The following is a 20,355-nucleotide window of genomic DNA, read 5'->3' as shown; positions in this document are numbered from 1 at the left end:
GAGCTAAATTTGACTAATTTAGGTCACTAGGGGGCGCTGCAAATATGGGAAATATATATCTCTTAAATGGCAAGACCGAATTTTACCAAATTCGGTGGGTATGATCTTGGTTCGCACGTGAGGCTATATCTTGGAGTTAATCCATTGGTTAAAGTGGGCGTGGCTTATTACTACATAAAATACAAATAAACAAACATTTATTTCAGGTGAAGTATTATGTTAAGGGCTGTGAAATGTACAGGGTAACTACATAAGAGCACACAGATCACCCATACCAAAAAGTGCACCACTAGGTGGTGCTATAATGGCTGTAAACACATTTGCTGTAACTTTCACATTTTAAATCACATCTTCATTAACTTCAAATCCACCTGTTCACAGCAAACGGCACGTTGGCCTGTGTCCTGACGCTCGCCACAAGTCCGTCAGTCTTCATGACGTACTTTCAGGGGCTCCGCGAAACCTGGGGGTCGAGTCGCGTGGAAAGGCTTGGCCCCCTTTCATAACTGCTTGCAGTTTTTAATTATTATTATCCCCTGCCACAAAATGAAGAGGGAGATATAAGTTTGAGCTCCGTCCGTTATGTATACATCTAAATTCTTAGATTTAGGATATTTAGGAAAAGGTTGAGTTATAATGAGAACCAATCTGCGGGTGATGTTGATGACTGTCTTCTTGGTTTTTTTGTTGTTTTCTTGTCTCATTGTGTACTTTGCACAGTATTGTGTATTGTATTTCTGTAATTTTGTATATATATTTTTTTTGTCATTTTGTGAATATTTGTAGTTGTTTTGTGATATTATTATTTGTATTATTATTGTTATTATTATTTTGTGTAATTGTCTTCATAACTGTTGACATTTTGTTCTATTTTTCAGTAGGTTTGTGTCTTTTACTGTATTTTCCTGCAATGTTGAAATTCTTTGTTATGTCCTTTTGTTTATTTTTCCTGTAAAATGTTTGTTTTTTTGGAGTAATATTGTGTATTTATGTTGTTGTTCGGCTTATTTGCTAGTACTGGATTTAAAACAATCATGTTTTTGTTGTCTTTTTGTAAGTTTACTGAGGGGCTCTGTAAAATTAGACTGAGGGCCGCATGTGGCCCCCGGGCCGCCAGGTGCCTATATCTGCACTACATGGTCTCTCTCTCTCTCTCTCTCACACACTCACACACACACACACACACACACACACACACACACACCTAGACCTAGAGGTAATGTGCGGCTCTTCTTCTTTTCTTTTCTTTTTTTAACTTTTTATTTCAAACGCGCTGTGATCCCGACGCGCGCGCACAGAGGTCGGAGTGCGTGCACGCGGAGGGCTGTGTGCATGCGCATGTTTCCTGCTGCACTGTGCGGGACTGGTTGTGCGGGACCGTGAGTGAGGATGTTTATACGGAGCGGGATTTCACTGCTGCTCTGCGGGCTCACGCACGTCATGGCCGGGTACCCCATTTGGTGGTGAGTTCGATTCCCTCATTATTTCATTTTAACCTCGTGCGTGAGCGTCACTTTCAGCCTCCAGCGCACACTTTGCGCTTTTTATTTTTATTTTGCTTCCATCTTCATCTTCTCATTCTTCTTAATTTTTTTTTTTTTTTTTTTTTTTTTAAGTAAAAATGATTTATTCATGAACAAACTAATGGCTCGGGGGTCAAATCCGGCCCTTTGGAGGATCCAAGTCAGCCCGCAGGAAAACGTTAAAATGACAGAGAAAACATGAATCATTGTGTAAATCAGGGGTCACCAACCTCTGGTACTGAATTATCCGAAGGGGCTTCAATATACACTTTTAACTACATTTTCCCAGTTTCATTAATTAAAAGATAAGATAATAAGAAAAACTAGCAGTAACTTAAAAAGGGTGGAAATGTTTTACAATGCAACAATTGTTTCATTTACATTACATTTCATTGGAAATCATGGTTCCTTTTTTCCTAACCACTAATGAATGGCAAAAATGATTATTTCAAAAACACATCTTTTGACAAACTGCAGCTTTAATAATAAAATCATATCTGCAACACATTTCTCACAATGTTTCAGTGAAAATAAACATCTATAGATGATTAATTTAACCCAAAAAAAAATAATCTGTCACCTGCATTTATCTTTGTGTGAAGTCTGGCAAAAAAAATCATATTTCTGATTTCTTTCTCGTTTTAGAATTTTAATTTAAGCTTTTGGTGTATTTTAAAAAGTTGTGCCGCAAATTATAATTGATGGATGAGAAAAAAGTTTGTGTGCATGTTAAAAAAAACTTTAAAAAAATTATAATGTTAAAAAATAAACTGACATGTTTCTGTGTACCTCCTGAGAGGAGTTGAAGTACCCCTAGGGGAACACGTACCCCAGTTTGGGAACCACTGGTGTAAATGAAACCCAACACTTCTGGTGCTTATACAGTGATTTTTAATATTAAACAGTTGAAAAAACTCAAATTTCTGACAAAAACTTTCAATTTTCCTCAAATTATGACATATTATTTTCCTTTATTAAATAGACTAGTACAGTGTCTGTCAGAAGTATGTATTCATATCGTGGGAGGAGCTTAAGTAGAGTTGTCAATTATGGCCAATTGAGTATGTGTTTGAAGGTTGGATGTACAAAGAGGTGTACATACTCTCAGTGTCATGGGGGGGCATTCGCAGGCAGTGCCCCCCATCTGACCTACTGTGCCCCCTCCACACACACACTCTTCCCGGCCACTACAGGGGAGCTTTTTATTAATCAAAGATATCTGATTGGCTATCAACTGACTGTGTCCATTCACTGACAGCGGACAAGAGTCTGCTCCAATTTATCGTGGTGTAATTGTTTAACGTTTGTGCTATTGAACGTACCCTAGAGCTGCTGTAATGTGTATATGTCTATGACCTGCTCTGTTGATTCACATAACGTCACTCACATTGTTGCATCGTGACTAAGCTGGACTCTGCATACTCTGTAGTGTTATAAAGGGCTTTATTTGTGGATGTAAAGTAAAATAGTGTGTGATTGATCTGGTTTAATTCTATGAAACATGCTAATAATAAAATGATAAATAAAGTTTGCACCAATGCAGCGGTTTAGGTAGAATCTGATAAAAGACATGTATTTGTAAAATAAAACTATTTATTTAGCATTTAACATTTCTTAGTGCAGGGGTGCTTATCAACCAAGGTTAGTAATTAATATACAAACAGATGTAACTTAGTGAGCAGACTGAGAATAACTTAATCTATAATTTGTGTGTGTGTGTGCGTGTGTCTGTGTGTGTGCGTGTGTGCGTGTGTGTGCGTGTGTGCGTGTGTGTGTGTGTGTGTGTGTGTGTGTGTGTGTGTGTGTGCGTGTGTGTCTGTGTGTGTGTGTGTGTGTGTGTGTGTGTGTGTGTGTGTGTGTGTGTGTGTGTGTGTGTGTGTGTGTGTGCGTGTGTGTCTGTGTGTGTGTGTGTGTGTGTGTGCGTGTGTGTGTGTCGCTACCTGTCCATCTTTCCTCCGTGGGCTCACTCTCACACACACACACGTACACGCATCATTCGCGTGCATGTGTGTGTCTCACACCCAATGCGTGAGACTCGAGAGCTTTGCTAATATATCAGTGTGAGTGCGGCTGCTCAGACGCCCCTCCCCCTCTCCGGTCCAACCCTCCGTCCAGTGTAAACTGCGTTGATTCCGTGGTGACTTCAAAATAAAATAAAAATAAACGTTTTGCAACACCAAATAAGCCCAAAATAATGGATGCACAAACTCGTGCTTTGCACACGCTGGTATTTGCTCCACAAACACACACGCAGACGGCCATGTAATTAATAGAGATGCTGCACTAGCGCCCCCTCACACTGAGATCAAAATCATGTACATACACAGAACTTCCTTGCTTTTATAGATAGATATTTGTCACAGAATCTAGTAAATGTAAAGCAGGGGTGTCCAATTCCGGTCCTCGAGGGCCACTATCCAGCATGTTTTAGATGTTTCCCTCTTCCAACACACCTGATTCAAATGATTAGGATCGTTTTCAGGCTTCTGCAGACCTGGATGAGGAGTTGATCATTTGAATCAGGTGTGTTGGAAGAGGGAAACATCTAAAACATGCTGGATAGTGGCCCTCGAGGACCGGAATTGGACACCCCTGATGTAAAGTGTAGATCCTGTAGGGACTGATATCTGTCACTTATTGCTAGAATATTGTTGTTTTTTTAAGTATATGTAGAAATGTAATGTATAGTACAATAATGTTGAAATGACTCATTTTTCTGCATAAAGTCTGTGGTACTTGAGCTCAATCTGATCCGTTTTTGGCCCCTGAACTAAAATGAGTTTAACACCCCAGGTTTACATGGAACAAAGGACGCTGCAGACGTGCGTTATACGTTTGTGTTGCACGTTGGAGTCTACATACAATAAGTCTTTATTGAACATTTAAAAGTGAAACATGTTCCTCACATAGATGTGAGTGGATAGAAACCAACGCTGTGCAGTGTAATTAGTAACAGGTGAGGTGAGGAGCCTAATAGAGCTGCAACTAACGATTATTTTCACAATCGATTAATCGGTCAAAAAATAATCGATGAATCTATGTATCAGATTTTTTTCTATAAAGCACATTTAAATGCTGCTTAAAGGGCCCATGTTACACTAAATCAACTTTTCTGTGCTTTAAACATGATAAAGTAATATATGGGCTGAGAAAGTCAGTGTCCCATCTATAGACACGCCCACTCATGAATATGCATAAGTAGGCCGCAAATCAGCCTGTTTGTGTAGAGTTGATCAGAAAGTGACTTTTCAGAGGCTAAAACTCGAGAGTTTGGAAAAATAAACCTCAAATATTATGTTTTTGGGGTTCTTAGAACAAATAGAGATGATGGTGAAAAATAGCATGACATGTGACCTTTAAGTTGGTTAAACTGAAATAAAAGTGTCTCTCACGCACAAATAAATGCTAATGCTTGCAAGTCACACACAAACATTTGTGCGTGCACAGTGCGCACCCACAAACACTTAGTGCACACACACCCAAACACTTTTGGTGTGCGCTCACACAAATGCGCCCACACACAAACACTCTACACAGACACAAACACTCGTGCACGCACACCCACACAGTCGTGGTGCGCACAAACACTCGTGGTGCTCACACACAAATGCTCTACACATACACACAAACACTTGTGCACGTGCACACCCAAACACTCATGGTGCGCACATAAAAATGTGTGCACCAATTGGATTAGTATTACAACAACACATCATCAGTAGGGTAAAACTAACCTGTCTCACAACGGCCTAATCCCAGCTCACGTTCCCTGTACGCACACACACAAATGCACGTGGTGCACACACACGCAAACATTCAGGGTGCACTCACACAAATGTGTGCACACACAAACGCTTGTGGTGCACGCACACCCGAACATGGTCATGGTGCGCACAAACACTCGTGGTGCACACACACAAATGCTCTACACGTACACACAAACACTTGTGCGCTCACACACACACAAATACTCATGGTGCACACACACAAGCACTCTGCGCACACACACAAACACTCGTGGTGCGCGCACACACAAACGTCTCTGCGTCACGGTCAGTGACATAAAACCCACAACGCAACAAAGCAATAATGAAATTTGTTGCCAACGCTTTTAATAGTCGATTTTTATCGGTTTTATTGATTCATTGTTGCAGCCTTAGAACCCAATGCTTCTCTCTGTCACAGACATGTTTTGGGAGTTATTTCAAGTATTATGTTTTGGAAACCGCGCAAAATTAGACTTAGGATCACATGTGGCCCCTGGGCCACCAGTTGCCTATGTCTGGAATGAATCATTGTGTGAATCAATATTTCTCAAATGGGGGTGCACGTACCCCTCGGGGTATGTGATGACACTACAGGGGGTACTTGACAGAGAGAGAGAGAGAGAGAGACTTTAACAAATTAAAATGTAAAAAATTGGTCAAAACATAAATAAATCACAGGACTTTTAAGTATGTGTAACTTATTGCTTGGACATTGTTAATGCCTTCCATACTTTGTCTAATTTATAGCTGGAAACTTAGGCACATTTTTATTGAAATTTGTTTCCAGCATAAAACCTACAGTCCATTAACTGCAGTGGTCCCCAAACACTGGTCCGTGGACTGGCAGCGCTCCGTTGACCATGTGGAACATTTAGTAGAGCAATACCAGAACGCACAGAAAGAAAAAAAAAAGTGTTCAAAGTTATACGTAATATATTTGGTGTGTTTTATTTTTAAAACTTCCGCTTTGAATTTTGGGGTCCTGCAACAAAGAACATGTAGAATGAGCTCAGACTAGAGCCCTCACACAAAATACACGAAAATAATTCACCAATATTCATAACGATAATCAAAATACACAAAAAGACTCCAAAAATGTACAAAATTACAGAAAAACACATTAAAAGAAAACAAAAATACACAAAATAAATACAAAAATATCAGAAAAGCATTAAGGCATACAAAACTACAGATGTATACAAAATGACTCCCAAAACACACAAAAATGACAGAACAATATTCAAAATGATAATTAAAATAAACAAAATAACACATTAAAGGAAAGCAAAAATATCTAAAAAAAATTATTCAGAACACACGAAATAACAGAAAAATATACAAAATGACACCAAAAATAAATAAAATACAAAAATAATAGAACAATATTCAAACGATAATTATCATACACAAAAAAGACTCCAAAAATGTACAAAGTCACAGAAAAACACATTAAAGGAAAACAAAAATATTTGAAAATTATTCAGAACACACAAAAAACAGAAAAATATACAAAAATACATAAAATGAGAAAAAAATACAGAAAATGACATCAATGTTCAGATTGATTAGATTCTAAATGATAATGTGGCCCCGCTGTGATCAAAGTCAAAGGTGAACTCAGGACTTCCAGGACCAACGAGAACAGGAAAGACAATAAACAGAAATGAACGCAGACTTCTCTAATAGTCCATTGAATGAAATAGAAATGAGTCATTAAATCATTTTTTTCCTTTCATCTCTGAACAGACTTCAATAACATCAAAGGTCGACACTTTTTCACTTCCGTCACCATCCCAAGATTTGGTGCTAGATGTGTCTGAATCCTGAATTTTTGGGAACGCTTTGGAAGTCCGTACGCTCTAATCTGCTTTTTATCTGCTTTCCTTGTGATAAAAATCTAATTACATGCACAGCTGGACTCAGGGAAACACACTGACAGACAGAGAGAGAGACAGACTGATTTAGCCTCTTACGTTTCCACTCATTCTGCTGCATATCTTTACATCTAGCGTATCACTCAGTCTCTAAAGTTTTCACTTTCATCCACATTATGCTGTTCCACTCGTTCTCAAACTTCTCTGCAAATCCTCTCGAGCTGAGTCTGTTTTTGATTGGTTCATTGTTGTGAGCTGGAATACAAAAAAACATACACAATTAGAGAAAAACACATGAAAGTAAAATAAAAATACACAAAATGAATACAAAAATATCAGAAAAGTATACAAGCATGTTGTAATTTTGTGTTTTTTTTTACCCTTTTGCATAACATATTGTCATTTTGTACATTTTCGTTGCCGTTTTGTGTAATATATTGTAATTTTGAGCATTTTTGTTGCTGTTTTGCATAACATATTGTCATTTTGTGTATTTTTATTTAATTTTTTTGCCATTTTGCGTAGCATATTCTAATTTTGTGTATTTTTACTTCAGTCGATTTCCTGCTGATATGTAATTACATGGTCAGACTGCCCTAAGCAGGCCAGATACCACAGCATACTGATAGCACTCACCAAGGCCTCTGCTAGGTTATGACTATCAGGCACATACATAACACTGAGAGCACTGAACAGCAAGCAGCAAATTCACTGAAGGCTGGTTTATAGAGGTGTAATTGTTATGAATCTGATAATACCATAATGTCACAATAACATATATCACGATACTTAACACGATAAAATCGTAATATCAATAACTGCAAATGTCACCTTTACAAGATGATATGAAATATAATTTATTGCTTGTTTTAAAAACTTGTGAGGACAAGTAAGTGATAACTAACCGTAATTCAAGCACCAACATAAAAAAAGTGTTCTGTTTATCAAACTGTAAATTTACATTTTTCGAAAATGTTAAACTTTTGCTTCTACAACAAATTCTGATTCTGTTAAGTTCTTAAATTCTTAAAAAAAAAAAAAAGTAATCTTAAAAATGTATGATTATTCATGTTTTTTGTTAAAAAAACATGATTAAAAAATCTGTTTGGACAATTTTTTTGGAACGATAAGATAATAGCGTGGTGAAATATCGCGATATATCGCCAAATCAATTTGACATAATATACCCTGAGTCAGCATCTGACCAGCAACCCTAAAACTTGACTCTTACTTATCAAAACCACTACATTTACATTAAATAATAACGTACAGGCCTATAACTGAGTTAGCTTCTGAAATAGCGCCAAATTAAAAATGTTCTCTTGTAAAAACACGTAGCTAGCTAGCGTAGCTACAGCGTCGATGTGATGCGGGACATAAATGACACTTCAGAGTGAACTTTTTATTGTCTCAACCTCTGCTTAGAAGAGGCTTCAGTGCTTTAGATATACTTTCAGTACAAAATAGCTTTTTGTACTGAAAATTACATCTTGAGTACAAAAGGTTTGGTTGTTGGAACTTATTGATCAGGGGTGTCAAACTCATTTTAGTTCAGGGGCCAAATACAGACCAATTTGATCTTAAGCGGGCCACAGATTTTAGGTTGGAAAATAGGCAAAGTCAACATTAACATGCCCTGTGTTACACTTCCACATATACTGTAGATGATATATACATAATAAAGTATGTGAGTCAATCAGTGATCTTCACTTAAATTTAACTGATTTTGAGAATTTGTGGAATTTTGTTAGATTTTGGAAAAGTTATTTCAACAATTTGATTTTAAAAATCACTGCTCTAATGTGATATAAGAAGTGGAAAACTAACCTCTGCAAATATTGTAATTTTTAATTAAATTTTTATAATTGGAGTTGCTGAGATATCAACAACTGAATTAGTTGGTAATTTACAAAATGTTTCATGTTTTTTCTGTCATTTTTACTTTTTCGAGCGGCCTTATTGGATGCTCCAAAAGGCCAGATTTGGCCCGTGGTCCTGAGTTTGACACGTGCTATATAACATCCAGCAGCAGTTCTTAAAGCTGATACCCAGAGTTTCTGAGAAATCTATGTTTATGTATAATTCTTTAGAAATGCGGTAAAAATACCTAACCAGTCTTTTATTATGGTCTACTGCTCGTGGTCATTCATATACATTAATGTATATAAGTCCCTCCTTCGTCCTATAGACCCCTATACACATGGAAACGATTGCAGCCAATAGGCTTCCACTTCCTGTTTTTGAGACTGTCAATCAAAGTGAATGTGGAACAGTGCACAGAAACAAGGCCGTGCGTCACAACAGCAAACATGTAAATATGATTATGGCTCTTACCTGACCCATAGACATATATCAATGCGACCTTATTATGTTCCGCGATGCGCGTGTCGGAATGTAGAGGCGTGGCTTCTGGTAGATTGCAGAGGCAGTGGGAGGAAGTGAGGCTGTTTAGGGCGGGACATCGAGACGTTTCTCAGAAACTCCGAATTTCAGCTATAAGTTGTCCTGTTGGTGCGTTCAGTAGGGGTGCTCCTTGAATTACCCCCCTCTCCCAAAAACAAAACAAACAAGTGTTTTAATTACATAATGGAGTACATCAACCACTTTGGTGCCAAATATTTCAGTTTTATTGTCTGAAATCCAGACTAAAGGTGGCGCTACTTTGTAATTTAAATCACATTTTAAAGTACAGTGATCAAACTTAGTAGGAATATTGTTTTCACCTCACTGATCAAGAATCTGTGGTTGTTAAAGCTGCAGTATGTAAATTTTTCTGCACATAATTTGTTAAAAAATCCATAATCATCTTTGAGCATATTGTAATCCAAAGTGTTGTGAGTGGACAGTGAATCTGTTCTCCTTCTCTATGGGCTGTTTTTGGCGTTACTATTGGCTGATCCACTGAAGTCAAGCGCGTTCACGTACCAACAGTAATAAAAGTGTATTGATGGACGTTCCAGCAGAAGACTCCATCACAGCGTTAGACACAACAGTTACACGGCAAATCAAGCATAAAAAGGCAGACCAAGGTGGAGAAGCAACAGAGTAAAGCCACAAACACTGAGGAGGAACGGATCACTTTGTGTCCTCATGGATCCCCGTGACTGCTCAAAATCCGCCCCCCACACACGTCCTGGTGTCAAAGGGAAAGTGATAACAGACAGGATAAATGGCATGTAAACCTAAGAGAAGCTTATTCAAGGTGAATTAGGCCCTGTTTACACGAGAACATTTTCTCGTGAAAACGCAAAGGTTTTGGTGGTGCATTTACACTGCAACGGCATTTTGGTGCCCCCCCCCCGAAACGATACTTTCTGTATCACGGACATGCGCACTGAGGCTGCAGCGCCTCAGATGTTAGCTTTTGCCTTAGCTTTAGCTTTAATCAGACCTACAAGGTCAGATCTGACCCAGCCCGTAGCTGTCAGAATACATCCTGAACCAGAATAAAGGGCGACCGTGGCTCAGGTGGTAGTGGGTCGTCTTCTGATCGAGAGGGTGGGGGTTCGATCCCAGTACCTGACTATGTGTCGAAGTGTCCTTGGGCAAGACACTGAACCCTAAGTTGCTCCCAGTGGTCAACTAGCGCCTTGCATGGCAGTCCTGTCCCACTGGTGTGTGAATGTGAGAGTGATTGGGTGAATGAGCTGATATGTAAAGCACTTTGAGACTGTTTCAGTGGTGATAAAGCTCTATATACAGTAAATCATGTCCATTTACCATTTACCAAAGATGATCTCTCTATAATCCTGAACCCATTGATGCTACGCTTTTGACATTCGTGCACAGCGCACACATGTAGGTGAGTTTCTTTAATGAATCAGCTTTATTTAACTCATTCAGTGCCAGCCATTTCCAAAATTTCTGCCTCGGTGCCAGCCGTTTTAGAGCATTTTGACTGATCTTTAAAGACCCACAGAACATTTTGTCCGATGACAATCTGACATCTGAAGATCTGAAGATTCCAAAATATTAGACTCTCTACTTTCATCAGAAAAAAATGTTTCTAGCTTGTTTCGTTCTTCTGTAATCAGTAGTTGAATAGAGGCAAGTTTCACACAAATCACCAGTTTGTGACAAACTACAAAAACAACACTGAGACCAGGCTTTTGATGGCAGAATTATTAGTTCAATGGATTTCTTACTGTATTTTGGCATTCCTCCAAGTCTCTCCCCCCGTCATTCTCCACACACGCAACTTCCTCCTCCTCCCAAACATGCTGAGTGTCACCACTTGCTCCGTTTTCTGATCGTTTTCTCTCACCATCACCATACTCAATAGTCCACTTAGTTCCACACATGCTCTGGTCGAGTGTGTGCAGCTGTGAGCTGGTGAGAACTTCAGCATCAACTCTCGTAGCGCCATTTTCTGTCTCGTAAACTCCTTTCCTCTCGCTCTGAGCTCTGCCCATCACGGGTGATCTCTCATCCAAAGGTGCTGCTACCACCTTCATGTCACCTGTTGGTCACTACATCATCGTACAAGTGATGTACATATTCAACGCAGAGCTTCGTCACACTGTCTCCTAGCAACCCCAGCCGAAAAAAACACAATTCATGTCCATAGACGTGAATGGCACTCAATGAGTTATTAGCATTAAACTGTAAACATGACAAACAGCTACATGTGATGCTACAGACGCTACATAGATGTTTAATACACACACAGCTCAGAGAGCTGCTCTCTACATATGTGACACACAAAGATACACAACAGTTCAAAAACTAGTTATTTATGCATTTTATAACATTAATAATTCATATACCAGAGACAGCCTCCATTCACCTCCTCAGCAAACATTAGTGTGTCATCCTGCGCTGATTGAAACACATCACCTTCACCGCGTAGCATCCAACCAGAGTCTGTGTTAAAAACTCAGTAGGAGTGCAGCTCTGTGATTGGTCAGAATCTGGTGCAGACATGAAATATGTCTCCACTGAGATCACAGCCGTCTCTGTGAGCTCTCTAACGGGGACGAGCTACAGCTGCAGCCACTGTTCAGGGCAGTAACTACAGAGTGATCCGTGCATTCAAGTCAGAGTCTCTAAAACATCAGAAAACTCTCCAATAACACAAGATAAAGCCCTTACATTTGTCACTGGTCTATATTGACAAACGAGTTTGAATGAAGTACGGCCGGGTCCGCGGAACGTCCCCGCGCTGTACAGCACGTACCACGTTCTGGAGAATTCAGTCTAATGACTCGGTTCCACAGAGTAGAAAAAGTTCTCCGTCAGGCTCTTGACATGCGCTCATAGAATATCCATGACAAATTACAACGAGCATTAATGGAGGAGGAGTCACTTTAACTAGTGTGCACAACAACCAGAAGAAGAGCAAAGTGAGGGCGTTTTGAGTCTGGTAAAAAGTCACTAGGAGCGTCCACAAAAGATACCAGGAGAGAGGTTCACTCATTCAGTGCCAGCCATTTTAGAGCATTTTGACTGATTTTAAAAGACCCACAGAATATTTTGTACTATGACAAACTGAGTCATCTCAGTGACTTTGAAGCTAATGTTTTTGCTTCATTGAAAACTATAACATCTGAACATTGGTTTCCTTCAAAAAAAAAAAAAAAAACAACACTGAGACAAGACTTTTGATGGCAAAATGATTATTATTTTGCTATCTGGCTCACAGTTGAATGTTTTGCTTATTGTATTTTGTATCTGGCACTGTGTTAAGTTTCGGTTTCGGTTTCAAAATGGAGCGAAGAGAGCGTTCTACATACTGCAGCTTTAAATGATGATTTTGATGTTTAACCCATTTAAGAGCAGCCTAAAGGTGGCGCTAGTGTTGTTATATTTACCAGCACGAGCGCCACCTTTGGGCTGTTTATAAATATCAAGTTTGCACTAAATGAGTCACTTAAGAACTTCTGATAGTTGATCAGTAACGTCTAAAGCACAATTCCACCAGATTTTATTGATTTGTGCTTCAAAATTTCCAGCGGTAGCGCCACCTTTAGTCCGTTCTTAAATAGATTTTAAGTGAAAAGCTAAAGATTTAGGTGATCAGACTAGACAACTAAAGTATTTGATGCACTCCATTATGTAATTTAAACTTGAATTAGCTCTTAGTCCAGGGGTCACCAACACAGTGCCTGGGGGCCCCAGGTAGCCCACATGGACCATGTGAGGGGCCCTCAGGAGCTCCATCTAAAAACTCACAAAGATAAATATATATGACAGATGTATTTAGTATTTAGTAAAGCTAAACACTGCTGATACAGTTTTAGTATTAAATTTAACATCTTTAAATGTTTATTTTCACTGAAACATTGTAACAAATGTTTTTAAGTGTTGCAGATCTGGTGAATGGTCAGTGATATGTTATATATAATAATATGATATAATATGATAAAAACTAAAGAGGGACAACAAACAGATCTGATTTTCATAGACGAAAGACACGGTATTCACTTCCTGAAACAGAAATGGTGATTTTGGTTATTTTTTTTGTAATTATTTTTTATTATTGTTTTAAACAAAAGGAAGCAGAAATGACAATCAAATACTGAAAATATGTTTTTTGGAAAATATCTCACATTTACACACAACTTGTGTTTGTAAACGGTCAGAGAGACGGAAACGTCAATTCTCGCACACAAAATCTGACGTAATATGAGGCGATATGACGGACTTCTGGAATATAAACATCTCTATGACACGGATACATTGTTTTGGGACATTATCACATATTACAACATGCACCACGAGTGTTTGTGTGTGCTCACCTTGAGTGTTTGTGTGTGCGCGCACCACCAGTGTTTGTGCGTGCGCGCATGAGTGTTTGTGTGTGCGTGCACCACGAGTGTTTGTGTGTGCACGCCACCAGTGTTTGTGTTTGTGTGTGCGCGCACAAGTGTTTGTGTGTGCGCTCACCTTGAGTGTTTGTGTGTGCGCGCACCACCAGTGTTTGTGTGTGCACACCACAAGTGTTTGTGTTTGTGTGTGCGCGCACAAGTGTTTGTGTGTGCGCTCACCTTGAGTGTTTGTGTGTGCGCGCACCACAAGTGTTTGTGTGTGCGCGCACCACAAGTGTTTGTGTGTGTGTGCGCATGAGTGTTTGTGTGTGCGCTCACCTTGAGTGTTTGTGTGTGCGCGCACCACCAGTGTTTGTGTGTGCGTGCACCACAAGTGTTTGTGTGTGCGTGCACCACAAGTGTTTGTGTGTGTGTGCGCATGAGTGTTTGTGTGCGGGTGCATCATGAATGATTGTGTGTGACTTGCATGTGTGAGCGTTTGTTTGTGCGTGAGACACTTTTATTTCAGTTTAATCGGCTTAGGCAGGGTTTAAATGAGCTTTATAGATAAACTGTGTTTTAAAAAAAAAATCTGATTAATCGATTAATTTATTGATCGAATAATTGATTATGATAATAATCGTTAATTGTAGCTCTATTATGATGAAATGAGCATAAAGTGCAGCTAGCATGTGCTTCTCTGTATGCTTCACGTTTAGGCCGTTCTTAACTTAACAACCACAGATTATTGGTCAGTGAAATCAAAACAATATTCCTACTAAGTTTGATCACTGTACTTTAAAATATGATTTAAACTACAAAGTAGCGCCACCTTTAAGCAATGGATGCTCTATAGCAGTCAAAGGCAACTGCCAGCCCGGGGGCATAATGCAGCCCATGGTCTAATTTTGTGTGGTCCCCAAAGGTAATGAGCAAGATAACTCCAAAATCAGACAAAAGTAATACCAAAAACTGAAAAAATAATTCCAAAGAACTCCAAAAAACACAAAATTACAGAAAAATAAGCAAAAAGGACAACAAAAAACACACAAAATGACTACAAATGAATTCATGAAAAATATACATAACTACAAAAATGACTCTGAAACCCACAAAATAACTCATAACCCACCAAGCATCAAAACTATACAGAATGACAGAAAACAATGCAAAACAACAACAAAAACACGTAATATCTCACATGCAGTGACGTGTAGTCAGGGTAGGCAAGGTAGGCAGTGCCTACCGAAGGGTGAATTGATATTTTGATTATTTCTTTTAATTGTAATATAATTATAAATTATTTGTTAATAGTAATAATAAGTAATAATTTGCCTTAATGACTAAACATAGCTACTGTATTTCCTGGTACGGCAGAGAGCACAGTCTCACTCCGCTGGAAGGCAGGATGAGGCGCCAGGAGGAGGCCACACCCCCTCCCAAAAGCACGTTGCTGCACTGCATCTGTTCCCATAGTGTGTTTTTATGTGTTTGCACATGTGCAGTCAGTTCCCCAAGATGAAAACCATTTATGTTCTTCTTATTTATAAAGCAAGGAATCTCTGTGTGTCTGTGGCTCAAATATTTCTTTGAATCAAAATCAGATTGACCTGAGACTTTCAACATGGCTGCTGCTTGGTTCAAGGGTGTGCAATGTCAGATTTGTTGGACTGCAATAATACCGTTCAGAAATAATTTCATAACATTGTCTTAAATGCAGCTTTACAGAACAGCTCAATGTAGGATAAGTTAGAACAGCTCAATGTTGACAGGTAGTCATGGTAACTCAATATGTAATTCAGAATTAAATTTGGCATTAGGAATTGAGTGTGTACAAGGTCAGATTAAATAGGATTTAACTTGTATTCTGAATTGAAGAGGGATTAAAGCTTCCATGTAAACCCTTCATGAAAAAGCTACTTAACCTCCCACTTCTCTATAGCAAGACATACTGTACTTCCAACGGGCACTGCCCTAATATTATTAAAAAAAGAAGACAAAAAGAATCTTGCTGGAATCACTATGCGGAAGTCAAGGAAACTTCAAAGGAAACATCAAAGCGAGGAGCAGAAGGTCAATGTGGATTTCCTAAGGAACAGTTGTCTGGATGAATTAAACCTTAACATAATGGCAAAACTAAGCATTAAATCTGGTGAAAAGTGACAATAATGGGTCAACATATGTGACATTAGGTGGAAAAAGTGGTAGAAAGGGTTTATAAGTGCTGAACATGTCTTGAAAGTGGAAAAAAAATTGGCAGAAAAGGCATTGAAATTTGATGAAGTGCAAGAAATTGGAGTAATGTAGCACAAATGTATTAAACGGAGCAAAAATATGGCAAAAAAAGTGATGAAAAAATAGTATAAAAATATGGAAATGTTGGTGTATTTGCAGAAAAAGGGTAATAATAAGCAAAAATGGTCTTAAAAAAAGCTCATAAAGATATTCTTAGTTTCTTGAAAGCATTCAGAAGACAGCAAAACATTTACACCAAGCCTTTTTAAAATAAGTAATATTTAAAATGAATTGAACATTTTGACAATTTTATATTTTATACAGATGCATGAAAAATAAATTAAAGTTCAGTTTCTTCCTTTTTAAGTTTCTACATGAGATGTTTACTGTATGCAAGGGACCCGTACCAAGATTTATTACCAACAATAAACGTGGGGGGTGAAAGTAACTAGTAACTTTGACTTTGAGTACTATTTCATTGAGCTACTTTTTACTTGTGCTTGAGTATTTTATGTATAACTTACTTGTACTTGTGTATAAATTCAATCAGATAACAGTACTTGTACTTCAGTAGAATATATCAGTGCTCTTTACATCTCTGAATTTTCAGTATTTTGTGTATTGTTCTGTTATTTTGTAGTTTTTGCTGCCGTTTTCTGTATTTTTCTTGTATTTTGTATTTCTCAGTAATTTTGTAATTTTTTTTGCTGTCGTTCAGTGTATTTTTCTTGTCGTTTTGTATATTGTCTTGTTGCTCTGTGTATTTTTCAGTCATTTTGTATATACAGTATATATAATGTATATATCAGTACTCTGGATGTGAAATCAAAGCCAGCAGCTCTGGTTTTCCTGGTTTTCCTGGTTTTCTCTGAAGTGGTTCTCGCTGGTGTTTCCGTGCTCCTCCAGAGCTTCTTTTCACTCCGTCTCCAACCTGCCATGACACAGCCGCGCTGCACCAGCACCTCCAGCTCCAGTCCACCCCACCTTAGAAGACAAATACCTGGAGGTGAAAGCTCGCCGCACATTCCTTTTCTCAAACATATTCTCTTGATGTCAAAGTCGGCTCCAAGGCCCCAGGGCCCACGAGCAAAGTGCTAATTCTTGGGCACCTTGCTTGGGCTTGCTGAAATATGCATTAAACGTGCAGTGCATACACTGGGATGAGACGGGAAAGTGTGCAAACAAACACATCATGTACTGTATGTTTAGGACTGATTGTTTTTCACTGTGCAGATGGTTCAACACCAGTGACGGACTTTACCCTCGTGTTTGTTGTGAACTGTTCGTACGTATCAGAATGATTACAAACGATGGAACGTCGGAATGATGGAGTTTTTCTGATGGGAAACACCAGTGGGTGAAAACATACGTGACAACATCTCGTCTGATATTAGATTTGGATTGAATCAGCTCCGCATGTACTTAAATAAACATTGTAATACAGTAATACTTATTTCACCCTCAATTACAGACACAAGCCAAACTGAAGAAATAATTCAACTTGAATACCAATAAAGGAAAATATACGTGTCCCAAAGCTCCAAAAAATGGCTTGAATCAAAACAACAGTGTTCACATGAATGGTTTCCCCTGGTTTCTTGAATTTGCCCTATAACTTTGTTTTTTATTGTTGTATTGTTTTGTACAGTGCATTGTTTCTGTTACTTTCAACATTTTAAAACCCACCTACATGTGGACAGTTGTTGTAAATTAGCACATGTGCTAACACATCTATAAACAATACATCTGGGTAACTAATATAATTGTGATGTCCACATCAAATAAACATATAAATTTGTACATTTTCAGCTGAGATAATACCGAATATCACCTCAAAAAAAAAAGAAACTATATAAAAGAAAAATTGAAGCTTTTTAATGAAATCCTAAATAATCAAAAAGTCCTGTGAAGAAATCAAACTTTTATTATTAGTTTATTATTAGAAACTGAACTTCATTAGCTCTGTTTTTCTTCTGCTACATTTTATTTTTTTGTTAACAGTTTGTTTTTTTTCCCATTGAAATGTAGAACAAAGTGCGTTTGATATCAGTTCAATATCATCAATAGGTATGATTTTTTCGTCCGATACTGTATTTTATGACATGATTGGTAACCCTTCTAAAAGTTGCTAGCTTAGTTAGCCATGGCTAACATAAACAGATGTGTTTCCCTTTGAGAGCAGAAAAGTAATGTGTGTGTTATGTCTGCTTTAGGCTAAAATCTACTGATGAGGCTCTGCTAACAGGCTAATGGCTACATTAGCCTGTTAGCATATTAGCAGCCATGCAGCCGGTGTGGTGGACGTACACAGCAGCCCTCAGGCAAACCAACATTGTCTCTCAAATGAGTGCAATTCTCTGTGATTACGGGTGTAATTTAACCTAATCCAAAAGTTGTTATGAATATTATAGATGGGAGTTGAATTAAAAAGGGAAGTTTCTTTTGTGTGAATGCTTAATTCTTAATTACACGGCTATTGCAGAGCTACTGTTTAGGTTTTTCCAGGTAATTGTGTGGTTTTCCAGTCGTACTTATAAACACATTATAAGTAAGTGGGAAGCATTAACTTTAACGTGATTGTTTTTACGCTGGTGTTTGACCTCCTTCTTTTTACCCTTTCAAACGTCTTCAGTCTGTACGTTTACAACCTTGTTTCTCTAAGTGGATGAATGTGGAGGTAGATTTGTATCTTTATTATTCAATCAAACAAAAAATGGATTTGTAATTAAAAAAAAAAAAAAAAAGGATTTGCAAACAAAATCAACATCACAATTTTTTTTTTGTGTTTTACGTATGTTTACAAATCACAAATTTGTTCTCATGAAACTATACATTTTGTTTGCATTTTTTTTTGCAATTTTTACATTTTTGTTCACATTTTGATTGTGGTTCAACTTCAATTTGTGGGCGGGGCCTCCTCCAGACGATGTTAGAAGTCTTGTTATTGGTCATTTTCGAGCAAGTATTAGACCTGTTTCCTAGCGCTAATTCACGACTTATCCGATATCTGAACTTAAGCAAACTTTTACATCGTGTGGTCCCTGTTACAGCTCAGACAGAACCAATGACTAGACAAGCAATTAGCACTAGTTAGCATGTCTAATGCTTGTTAATGTCTGATTATGATATCTGTAATTGTTAAACAAAAGCACTGGATATAACTAAACAACATACCTTTTTCTCTAGGTTCACAGTGACACTCCCTTTGGCTCTGGTGAGGGCGGAAGTTGTTATCATCTTCTTTTTTGGATTGTTGCACCATCGTTGAAAACTGACCAATAAAAAGACTTCTAACATCGTCCGAAGGAGGCCCCGCCCACGAGTTGAAGATGAAACGCAATCAAAAATTTAAAAAATACAAACAAAAATTTAAAAAACGTAAACAAAACGAATAGTTTCATGAGAACACATTTTTTATTTGTAAACATACATAATACGCAATAAAGTAATGTTAGTTTTGTTTGAAAATGTTTTTTTTTGTTTGATTGGATACTAAAGACACAAATCTACCTCCATTGATGAGTGTGAATTTTATTATTATAGTTTTTGGCGTAGGTTCTCGTCATTTGCTGCTCCTTTCTTATGTAAACACTATTTTTGTTTGTAAACACACTGTTTTTGAAAGTCTAAACAAGTGCGGGTTAATTTTTGTGTGTTTGTTTGTCTGATTGTGTACACCATAACTTAAGAAATTATGAACAAATTTTGATGACATTTTCAGGAAATGTTGATAACTGGACAAGGAACAGCTGATTCAAATTTGATGTTCTGGCTACCAAAAGAATATATATGGATAAACCATCATTTCCTATCCACACTGTGGATCTCCTGGTAAACATTGTTTTAGAACACTGATGATGTCATCAACAGTGATGTCATCAGTGTTCCAGTTAGAAAGTTCCAACTGATGATATCATCAGTTAGAACACACACACACACACACACACACACACACAGACTGACCAACATACTTCCGAAAACTGTTTTCGTTTTGGAACAGTGTCTCCAAGGAGACGTACGGATCCAATCGGTTGTTTTTGAAAGTCTGCGATAAACGAGTGTGCGTTAAGTTTGTTCTTGTTTTGTCAGTTTTTAATCATTTTGTGTGTTTTCTGAGTCCTTATGCGTGTTTTTTCCTGTAATTTTGGGCAATTTTGTTGTCAGTTTGTGTGTTTTTGGAGCTATTTTGTAATGTGGTTTGTGTTTTTGT

General features: G+C 38.0%; 1 protein-coding gene across 1 annotated transcript in view; it reads left to right on the top strand.

The window, feature by feature from the left end:
• Positions 1-1,353: 1,353 nt before the first annotated feature.
• wnt3a (wingless-type MMTV integration site family, member 3A) overlaps positions 1,354-20,355 on the top strand; it is a 60,240-nt gene continuing 41,238 nt past the window's right edge. Inside the window, exon 1 of the mRNA XM_028473004.1 lies at positions 1,354-1,463. Within this exon, the coding sequence (XP_028328805.1) occupies positions 1,390-1,463 (74 nt within the window). The 5' untranslated portion in view covers positions 1,354-1,389. The remainder of the gene's footprint in view (positions 1,464-20,355) is intronic.

Source organism: Gouania willdenowi, chromosome 17 (assembly GCF_900634775.1).
Source record: "Gouania willdenowi chromosome 17, fGouWil2.1, whole genome shotgun sequence".
NCBI lineage: Eukaryota > Metazoa > Chordata > Actinopteri > Blenniiformes > Gobiesocidae > Gouania > Gouania willdenowi.
The sequence above is the reverse complement of the archived record's forward strand: the minus strand, read 5'-3'. Positions and strand labels throughout refer to the sequence as shown.